Source organism: Arachis hypogaea, chromosome 13 (assembly GCF_003086295.3).
Source record: "Arachis hypogaea cultivar Tifrunner chromosome 13, arahy.Tifrunner.gnm2.J5K5, whole genome shotgun sequence".
In the NCBI taxonomy this organism is placed as follows: Eukaryota; Viridiplantae; Streptophyta; class Magnoliopsida; order Fabales; family Fabaceae; genus Arachis; species Arachis hypogaea.
In genome coordinates this window covers 7,322,656-7,333,877 of record NC_092048.1, presented here as the reverse complement: position 1 = coordinate 7,333,877, position 11,222 = coordinate 7,322,656, and the positions used below count along the sequence as shown (strand labels likewise).

The 11,222-nt window shown below is 35.5% G+C and overlaps 1 protein-coding gene across 1 annotated transcript; it reads right to left on the bottom strand.

Annotated features, from left to right (window-relative positions):
• Positions 1 to 459: 459 nt before the first annotated feature.
• On the bottom strand, positions 460 to 1,967 carry LOC112736889 (glycine-rich RNA-binding, abscisic acid-inducible protein). The gene is made up of 2 exons (XM_025786553.2): positions 1,429 to 1,967; positions 460 to 1,117 (listed from the first exon to the last, which is right to left on the bottom strand). Exons 1-2 carry the CDS (start codon positions 1,540 to 1,542, stop codon positions 707 to 709), a joined length of 525 nt encoding a protein of 174 aa, XP_025642338.1. The 5' UTR covers positions 1,543 to 1,967; the 3' UTR covers positions 460 to 706.
• Between the last annotated feature and the right edge of the window lie 9,255 nt (positions 1,968 to 11,222).

The following is an 11,222-nucleotide window of genomic DNA, read 5'->3' as shown; positions in this document are numbered from 1 at the left end:
TAGTAGTAATCCATGTACAAGTAAACAACCAGACCTGCCACACGATTTGTATAAAAATTCTCGACAATTAGATCCAGCTTAGGGCCAATTGAAAATGCTTCGTTATTTTTGTATAACTAAATTATTCTAAATGGTTCTCAAGTATTCAGCGTATCTACCAAAGTTACAAAAATGGTGACTATGGAACAAAAACAAAGGTCTCAAAAAGTGAAAATACAAGAGCGAGAGGAACTCCGCTTCCACTTTCAAATGATACAACAATTTTCATACACATATTCAATCGTTCGTGTATTATAAATTTAATCAAGTAATTATTTTAGTAGCACCACCAGAATAAAAAATACTAATTCGCAAAACAAATAATATATTGTTCGGTCGACATTACCATAGTTTTTGGATTTGGTTCTTTAAGCAAAATTTAATTCGAGAAATCAGCAAAACAGAAGAAACGGGAAGATATGTAGAAACTTTAAATCTCTTGATTTCTGACTATCATACAATCGATCGTTCTATGAACAAACAACCAGATTCAGAGGTCAAAAACTAGATAGAACCATAGCAACACCACGAAATCATAACCAGATACCAGTACCACTCTAAAACTAAAGAGAACCACCTACATTTCAGGCACCTAAAAAGTAAACTTCTCTCAACACGATTACAATCATAAACCCCACACAACCCCCAAACCCATGCAGATCACAAATCAGTTCCTCCAGCTGCTGCCATCGGAGTCACCACCGCCTCTGGAGTAACGGGAGCCACCATCACCATAGCCACGGTCCCTACCACCGCCATAACCGCCACCTCCGTAGCCACCGCCGCCACCACCGTTTCTGTTGTATCCACCTTCACGACGACCCCCGCCGCCTCCGTATCCACCACCACCGCCGCCACGGCTAAATCCGCCACCACCATATCCACCGCCGCCTCCGCTTCTGAAGCCACCTCCACCACCTCCTCCACCTCCACGGGACTGAGCCTCGTTGACAGTGATGTTACGGCCGTCAAGGTTGGATCCGTTCATGCCATCAATCGCATCCCTCATGGCTTGCTCAGAAGCAAAGGTCACAAATCCGAAACCTCTGGATCTTCCAGTTTCGCGATCGTTGATAACCTGAACAAAACCACGAGAATTCACATCAGATCTGAGTAAGAACAAAGATAATTAACATATTTGAGAACCGAATAGAAACCGATCGATCTTCGCCTTTGAATCAAAGATGAAGAAGGAACGTACCTATTGGCGGATAATAAGAATCATAATAGTAACAAGAGTAACACAGAGATCAAGTAACGGGAAAACAGATCACAGAACAGATCAGAGATCAGAGAGATCACAGATCACAGATCAGATGGATAGCGGTAACAAATCCATATCCGAATCGGTGTTCAGATCCCGATCGATGATGCCTGCAATAAACGGACCTTCGATTCAACGATTTCTCCGTAGGCAGAGAAGGCCTTCTCTAGAGCGTCGTTATCGGTGGCCCATGCAAGCCCACCAACGAAGCACCGGAACTCAACATCTGCGGCAGCCATTGAAATATCTAGATAAAGAAACCCTAAAAATATGGGATATTAGATAGAATAAGGAGAAAAGTGAGCACGAGGAATATCAGCGTACCCAAGGGGTTATTTTATAGGTGGTGAGGTTAACTAGGGTTAGGGTTTGTGGGTTGAATCTGGGTTAAAATTAGGGTTATGTGGACGGACGGGTATGGATTGATTGGTTACAGCTTGTAGCTAACAATAGTGCGTAGTTTCCATTTTACCCCTGCTCTTTAATTATTGTGTATGGCTAATCTTTTCCATAATTTTAGAAAATATCTATGCCTGTTTCGTAGTTTTGACTGGGTACTATAGATATTTTAGTCCTACTCCATACAAAGAAAATAGTCGTTAATAAGATTTTTATAAGGGGAATTGGGATTAGGAGTGATGATTGATTGGATCGGAATAGGGATGGGATAGTAACCAAACAGGTGTAAGGATAAGAGAGTGAAGGAAGTGCACGTGTGGTGTTTTAAAAGGGTAATACGGTTAAAGAGGTGGGACCCGATATCACGTGATAAAGCTGCAGCGGCTGGATTCACGGAACGAAGAATAATGCATCCAAAATATCTCGGGTGTCAGTTGCAACCTTGAAAATATCTCATATGTGCAGTGACGGATTTGTCCTCCACAATATTACGGACTGCAATCTTTCAAGTTTTAACACTATCTACCTAACAAAAAAACTCCCTCCTTTTCTTAGGGTTAGTGCTAATTTTTTTCTTATGGATTATATTAATTGAAAGCTTAGGTATATTTGTTTGATATGAAGTTATTTTTTTAAATGATATTAATTAAATCAGATTGTTCAATTTGTTTGAAGAGGGAATAAATGTAAAAGTTCGATTTTGATTTTTAAAAATAAAAATTAAACAGTCTGATTTGTAATTTCTTTTAAAAAAAATTAAACAATATAAATAGATAGATATAATTTTTAGATATTATTGAACAGCAAAAAAATATCGATGCCTTCGATTTCTTAAATTTTATAACTTTGAAAATTATATCTTGTCTCATCCTTTTGTAATACACGAACATGCATAGAAAAAAAGATAAGCATTTTTTAGAAGTATAAAATAATTTAGAAAAATGCTATGTAAATTACCTACCATATATGTGTTTTACATATTTTTCTTTTATATTTCGTATTTTAGCCTATATGATATACCTAGCTTAAAATTTAATGACAACAATTATCAAGGTTCGAGTTAGAGGCTACTGTGAGATAATTTCTCCTTGTGAAAGCATTGATTTTTTGTGTCACTATTCATTCACCAAGTCTTAAACTCTGGTATATCATTAGCCTGTAAACAATGACTAATTTCTAGTCCCGTTGAAGTTAAACTTTTAGGCTAGTGTGATTTGGAAAGAAAGAAATAAAGAGAAAGGAAAGAAAGAAAAAAAATAAATGGATTTTTATTTTTTTTAGATGTATTTGAATAAAAAGAAAATAAAAAAAAATATTATAAAAAAAATAATTTTATTTTTATATTATAAAATATATTTAAAAAGTAAATGAATAATATTAGAAGTAAAGAGAGAAGATAAATTTTTTTTTCTAATATTGGAGAGAGAAAAAATTATTGGGTTCCACTAATTTTTTTATTTTTTTTAATTTTTTTTCTTAACTAAATAATAAAAAATAATTATTTTTTTAATTTTTTTTCTCTTTTCTTTCTTTTCATTTTTTCTTTAAACAAACATTGCCTTAGTAGATAGAAAATTAGTTATGAAATATTATTAGATACATGCTATCCTAATAATTATTTTTTTTTTGTTTACAGTATCTTCTAGTCCGACAGACATGCATAAGACGGGATTCGAACTCTAACATTTATTTAAGTAAATCAGTGAGTTAAATACTCGACCAATCCAAGTTGCTTTGCCGGTTGCTGCCCTGATCATTATTACTTCGGTTGTGTTAGAGTTGGACCTCATGGTTTAAGATTTTTATTCATATTAGACGTTGGGCCTATCTTTGTGGAACGGAAACCCATGGGCCATAGCCAATACATGATATATTAATATTTTTCAAAAACCATTTAGGTCAAGTTAATGTTTTCGGTTGATCTCCCTTGTTCTTCCAACTTGGAAATATGGGCAGAGTGTTCACTGAGCCCAGCTTAGACCATCTTATGTAATAGCAAACATGCAATGTAAAGATAGATATCCTTTCATGACCAAAAACAAGATAGATATCCTTTGACCTCCGACCAAAAAGAAAGATATCCTTTGACCCAAACCAAAAATTTAAAACCAAAATCACTGGTAAAGAAAAATTGATCTCTTTTTTGTTAAAAAATTCCATCCAATATTTGGCCATTTGAGTTGCTATTGTTCAAGTGGTTGCTTCATAATGACTTGTGGTTCATGTCCAAAAAAAATATAATGAACCAAGTTGGGTTGGTCTAGTGGTTATCTCATTAGTTTGCTTAAGTAAGTGTCGGAAATTTAAATCTCGCTTTGTGCATGCAGCAACTTATTAGCCAGTGACAAACCCTTAAATAGAGCTCAGTACTGCAGTGGATTAATCCTTGACCTGTCGGGTTGAAGGATACCGTAAAAAAAAAAAGTAATGACTTGTGGTTGAAATTAAGATGAATAGATTGATCAGACCCAAAACAAAAAAAAAAGTGAATATACGAGCTAAACTTTAAAGTGGTCCCTAAAGTAGTGACTTGTTGTTTGCTGTAATTCTGAATATAAACTTGGTTGATTCACTTTCTTGGGTGCAGATTGTAGGTAAGAGGTGGTGTGGGTTGTTTTTGTGGGTAGATAAAATTCTGGAAGAAGATGTGATAACATGTGATGGTAAAACAAGCCCTTTAATTGACAATGAAGAATGGAAGATGAAGATTGCTTAGAAACTTGGAAGATTAGAGTCTGAAGTTAGGGTTCTAAAAATAGGTAGAATTTTGGTGTTTGTATCTATGCTGCTGATTACAGTAGTTGTTCTTCTCTTAAAGTTGGATAGGCAATTTGGCCAATTATATCTGGCAAAAAACAAATGACATGCATATGTTATTCCTGTACTTGTACCTGTCTGTTTATTTAAAAGAAATGCAAATTAAAGTGTTTGACACTAATGTGCTTGCATATTTTGGAAATTAGAAAAACAATATGAACTACTAATATTTCCATCCATAATATAATTCTTGTCAAAGTTTTCATGATTAAGGCCTTACATAATCATAGGATCCTAATTTCTGTTTTGCAATAAAATGGAAATGAATAGTGTTTAGAATGCATCTTAAGTATATATAAGAGGACAAAATAAAAGTAAAAATTTGACACATATCAATTCAAGAAAGTCATAATTCATATTTATAATGTAGAAAATACATCCAAAGAAGGCATTATAAAGTCAGAACAATAATCACGAAGTATATCAAAATTGTCAAAATATAGGTCTCATAAGTTTCCAACACTAAAATTTCTAACACTTGGATCCTAATTAAGAAAGCATACAAAGTAAATTACTTTACCAAAACAAATAAATAAAGACACCATCTGTCTCTAAACATAATAATCTAAGTAATTAATTCTTAGTTCTGGGTGGCTTGAATTCAGGATTAGGCACAAATCTCATTATGCTTGCAAGCCTTGATACAGTTTTCTATGTTGCACCTTGTATTGGATTAGGTGGATTAATGCTTGCTAGTAGAATGCTTGCAAATGGAGTGCTTGAAGGTGGGGTGCTAGCTAATTGGGTGGTGGCAGCTGATATGCTTGTTGATAGAGTGCTGTTTTTGGGTGTGGACAACTTTTTTTTAGGAGGCAGTTTGGTTGGCCGAATAGAAGTGGGTTGCACCTATGTATGAAACATTTGCATTGACTAAGAAAAGCTAAAAAAGTATTTACATAATTATATATAGAGTGAATACCCCACCCAATCTCTGACAATTATCTCGAAAGGACTACGAGACCCTCCCAAAAAAATAACATCCAACCCGGTCCCTGATCTTTTTTTTTAGGGACTGATTAGCCCCTGTGCCAAAAAATAACATTGACTTTTTTTGGCACATGGGCTAATTAATCCCATAAAAGTAAAGCTCAAGGGTCGGATTGGATTTTTTTTTTGTTAAGGGTCTCATTGTCTTTCGAGGTAATTGTCAGGGGTCGTTTAGGGTTTTTTTTCTTATATATACGTATATATGAGAAACTAATAATATAAACCTGTTGAGAGTCATCAGTTTCTGATAAAACAGGGTTGACTAAGATCAAGCTGAATTTCGACCTGAGCATGTGGCACAAGTGTGCCATCACCACCATTTACGACAGTAGTTGGAGCAGAATTGTTGACCTCACCTCCATTAGCATCAGTATCAGCAGTAGCTACAGCAGCTGATTCTTCGTCAACAACCCTCTTACTACAATTCTTTTTGGTGTGACATGTTTCACCACAATAGCAATAATGTCCTTTTTTATAATTTCTTTTTAGGAAGGTCTTCTGCTTCTTGCCTATACTTGGCTTCTTATTAACATCCTTTCTTCTTTTTTTCTTAATTGATCCTGGCTTCTTCTTGAACTTTGGTGCTTGAGGTCTGTTATGTGGTGATTTTTTCATAGTGCCTAACCAGGAAGTGGATTTATATGGAAGGCATAAGTGTTGTTGTATGCTTCCATGGTCAACCAGTGATGACAAAATTCATCTGGCTTTTTACCAGCCTTTACCAATGTGGCACATGCATGCACACATGGTATCCCTACACAAAAATTTACAACCATAAATAAACAAAATTCCAACTACAAATCATGAATAAAACAACCAAAAAATATGTATAAAAGATCATACCACTTAGTTGCCAAAAATCACATGTGCATAATCTCTTGCCTAAGTCCACAACCATATTGGTCAGCCAGTCATGAACTTCAAATTCCTCATAATCTGCATCACCAGACTACATGGAAACCCAATTTTTTTATTCTTTTCTTATCTTTTCCAACCTGCTTTGCTGTATTGGAGGTAGGATCCCAATGTTATTCCTCAAATTCACCTTGTTTCTAGCTATAGATCTCATGGCATACATCCTGACCTCCTCCAACAGTGTGATAATAGGCTTGCCTCTAGGTTCTTTGATCCGTGAGTTAAAAACCTCACACACATTATTGCAGATGTTATCCATTTTAGGTGCATTACTAAAGAATGTCCTGCTCCATGAGTCCTTTGGTCATTTGCAGAGATAAGTCTATGCATCCTTATTTAGCCTCTCCAATTTTTTCATCCCTTCAATGAACTCTTCTTGAGTAGTACACCTTGCACACTCCCAAAGCAAACCTCTAAGCTAATTATCCTTTCACTGTTTGTTGAAGTTCTTCTATAAATGCCAAATACAGAATCTGTGATGGACGTTTGGAAAAATATCCTGAACTGCATGGACAAGTCCCTGCATAACCAAAAAGTCAGTACTAAAGTTTCTAATCGAACCTCAAAAAGGTCCCTCATGTTATATTAATGAACTCAGAATGGTCCCTAAAATTGTGTAAGTGACATCACATTGGCTCCTCAATAGAATAAACATATACTACGAGTATATAGCAACCATCAACTATGCAACCTCCAATTTTATACATCAATCACTCAATTGTTCTAAATAGCAATAAACAGATTTACTACTCAGCACACATATATAGCAATAAATAACAATAATTAATATATCTAACAATAAACAACAATAAAGGGATTTACTACTCAACAGTTATATATAGCAATCTTCAATTACTACCATTAATTAAGATATCTAGCAATAAACAACAACAATACCTTTTACATGTCTGAAATAAAACACCAACCATGTTGTTTATAATCACCCAAGTCTTGATGCAGTAATTCCAAAAACCATCGCCAATTCTCCGTATTTTCAATGGACACAATTGCATAAGCAATCACATAAATGTGATTGTTTGCATCTTGATCAATAGCAGAGAGAATTTGACCACCATATTGTATTTTCAGAAATGCTCCATCCAAGCCTATAAGTAATCTGCAGCCAACCTTGAACCCTCTTTTACACCCATAAAGACAAATGTACATCTTTTCAAAATTTGGATCTTCATTAGGATTGGGATGAGGTCTAACACCAATACTAACAGTAGAGCCAGGATTACTTTTCAGCAATATCAACCCATAATCCCTAACCATACCATATTGGGTAGCAGCATCTCCGTACACTACGCCCTTGCATCTCCTAGAGCCTTTGTTAATGAGGACTTGTTCAGGTCCAAGTCACACTTACTCTTAAAGTACTGTGCAGCCTCAAAATGTTTAAGATTAGTGTATTTTCTTAATTTCTTAACCAGTTTGCAACCTAGCCATTTCCTGTTAACTAGCCTGTTCTTAGTCTCTCTAGGACAAGTGTGATCGTTCATAAAAATCTTGATCTGCCAACAATTATCCTCACTGTCCCGGAAAGCATATACAAGCCAGCCCTCACCTTTACACACAGCCCTCATCCTTACACTGTCATTCTTCTTAAACCAGATCTGCCTTCCCTCTTGGATACAGTACTCATGAATAGCCTCCTTGATCACAGAAAACACCTCATTTGAATCAACCTCCTCTAACCTATCCTCAGAGTTCGGAGGAGTCTTCATTTCTTCGAAATGCCAAGACTCTCTCCACCATCAGATTCATCATAAGCTCCATCTTGAGCATCATAATATGGTGCCATTTCACCAATGTTAGGAATCGGTCCAAAAAATAATTCATCATCTTCAGACCCTGAGTCTGCACATACAAGCCCATCATCATCCTCAACCATAACAACTCTCTTTTTTTAAACTTGTTTTTCATCTGTTGTAGTCCTCAGTTTAACATCATTCTTCTTCCCAACTGATCTCTTCACAATCACTTCTTCTTCCTCACTAAAGACCTCATCACCACCAGGCCTATATGGTTCGTCCTCTATACTATCATAACTTTCATGGCTATCTGAGGATTCTTTCTTACTAGACAATGTCAAAAATACAGTTTGGAGCTCCTTTCCCTTAACAGATGCTCTTCCAAAAGTTCTAGTTGCAGCTGCTCTTGTTAAAGGTCTCCTTGCATGTGATGCTGCATTTTTGACTTTTTGATAGCCTCTCTTTGGTAGATAAGAGTTTTTTTTTTATTTCTTTAAATTTAGATTTAAACCTAGTTAGAGATTTTGCAATGAGCTGGACCATTAATTTTGGTGGTGGGTTGGGCTTAGTACTAGGAGCAGCAGTGGATTGGGCCATTGTTTTTTGTGGTGGGTTGGGCTTAGTACTAGGATCAGCAGTGGGTGCTGCGATTCTTTTTTGTGGTAATTTGGGATTACTAATAGAAATTGCAGTAGGTTGAGTCTTATATTTTGGTCCTGAAATGAATTTACTAGGAGGCTTAGTTGTGAAAATTGTTTTTGGAGTAGGGATGGTGTTGTGTATTAGTTCTGAAATTGGAGTTGGTGGTGATGTGGTGGGAATGGGAATTGTTTTGGGGCTAGTGGTGTGAGTTGGTTCTAAAATTGGAGTTGATGGTGATGTGGTAAAAATTGTTTTAGTTGTGACATTGATGGTGGAGTATGGGTGGGGAATAAGGTCTTATAACATTATTAACTCTTTGCCTTTGGATGATACTGGTTCTGCTTTCTCATTAAGCACAAGTTCAGAGACTCCATATTCATAGTATACATGGATAACTCCCTTGTTCTTCTGAGCAAGGTAACACATTTCCATGAGCTCCTTGTCATGTGTCATAGCTCTAAGACCATTTTGCAAAGGCTTATTAGGCACCAGCCACCAACCACCAACATTGAGTCACCTTGTCATACCCAATGTTTTTGTGGTAGTCTTGGACGAAAAAGACATCCAGTGTGTCGATGTCAATTCCCGGTAACTCATAAATCTATCAACCATTGTACTTCACACTTCCATCATGCTCTGTGATAAATGACCCTCCATGGTGAAATATGATGGTAATCAAAAGATCATCCATCTGTAATTCAAAAATAAAATTTCATGATCAAACTCATAATCTTCAACCACATTAACAAATTGGCAACTTCAAAACTAAAACATAAAATCATGTTTTCAACTGTAAATGCAGTAAACCCTAACAGATAAGAAACAAGTTTTCACCATAACAAACAACCTTTATCCAGTCAACAATTTCATTAGCCTAACCACTCAGAAAGCTAATTGCAATCAAACCCTAACAAATATTGCGAAACACAAACATCCATACCCACACATTACAACACTCCAACAAATTGTTTCTAATTAACTACTGAAGATATCAAACTAACAACAATAACAAAAAACAGAGCACTCCTATTATCACATAATTTTTTCTTTTCTTGCTTACCTCTTTCAGAGAAACCAGCCATCGGTACACTCTTTGTCTGATGCAGATGACAAAACCGATCCTCCAGAGCAGTCGTGTTCCAACGAAATCGCTGCAGTTACAACAATAGCACCACCGCCATTGATGAGTATAGGGGAGAATGAAAGACTTTGTTTGTGTTGTGTTTTGAGAAGGGGAGACAATATGTTATAGGATCCCGCTAGGGAGACAATGAATTATTTGTATAATGTGTACAATGGGTTATTGAGTTACAAAATGAACATCCCCTATACTATCTAGAATAACCATCCGAATACTAGCGATAATAAACATCTTCTCAAAAACTTAAACTGATTTTTGGGTTCATCAAGGATTGGACTCTTGACCTTTCGAATCTAGCGTTCTAATACCATGCATGATACCACTCATCCCAAAAGCTTCAACTGATGACAAAGGGTAACACTAATGATTATATCTCTTATACTCCCTAAACCTCCATTGTACACATTGTATAAATATTCCATTGGCTCCTCATACTTTCCCTATGTTATATTAACGTTTGAGGGAGGATTCTTCAAAAAGCAATTTTAGAGTGAAACGACGTCGTTTTAGGGCATTTACGCGCCACCACTAATACTACGTCGTTTTAGCTTCACCAGCATGTCAGCCTCTAGTCCAGATCAGCTTTCCGGTGGCGCCAGATGGACAGAATGTGCCGGAAGGATGAGTCTGAGTCCTGGGGTGCAATTTCAGGAATAAATATGGGTAATTATTAAGTTTATGGACTATTATAAAGTACGAATGTAACTTCAGAAACTACTTTAAGATTTAGTTCGTAAATATACTGATACATCCCAACCAAATTCCAATCTTAAATGCAATATTTTAAGAGACAATATTAGAATAAGTAAAATCAAATTCAGAGTGGACATGACAAAAAAAATGGATAAATATAATTTTAACGAAGAAAACTTGATAAAAAATAGGAGGTCAGGAAAAAATTATTGTAATTTCCCTTTTCCTTTAGTAGAATAAGGTAATCACTAATTTTTTGAGTAATAAGTAGATATATTCTTAAAGTTTGTGATATAACTGAATAAAACATATCAATTAAATTTTTAAGATAAATTTCTAAGAGAAAAAAGCACTCCGCCAATTACGTTTTTAAAGAATTCAACGGTAAAATTATGAGTATGTAATGAAAAGATGAATTGTGTTTGAATTTTTGAGAGACTTATAAATCAATACTTCAATTCATTTAAGAATGTATTAGATACTCTTTTTTCTTAGGGGCTTATAAGTTAATTACAGATATTTCTCAAAGATTTACTTTATATTTTACTTTTTCAGGATTCATACAATAATC

Coding starts and splice junctions, on each gene's coding strand:
- LOC112736889 (XM_025786553.2), bottom strand. CDS start 1,542: ATGGCTGCCGCAGATGTTGAGTTCCGGTGCTTCGTTGGTGGGCTTGCA. Junction 1,118..1,428: donor GAGAAATCGTTGAATCGAAG/GTCCGTTTATTG, acceptor GGTTTTGTTCAG/GTTATCAACGATCGCGAAAC.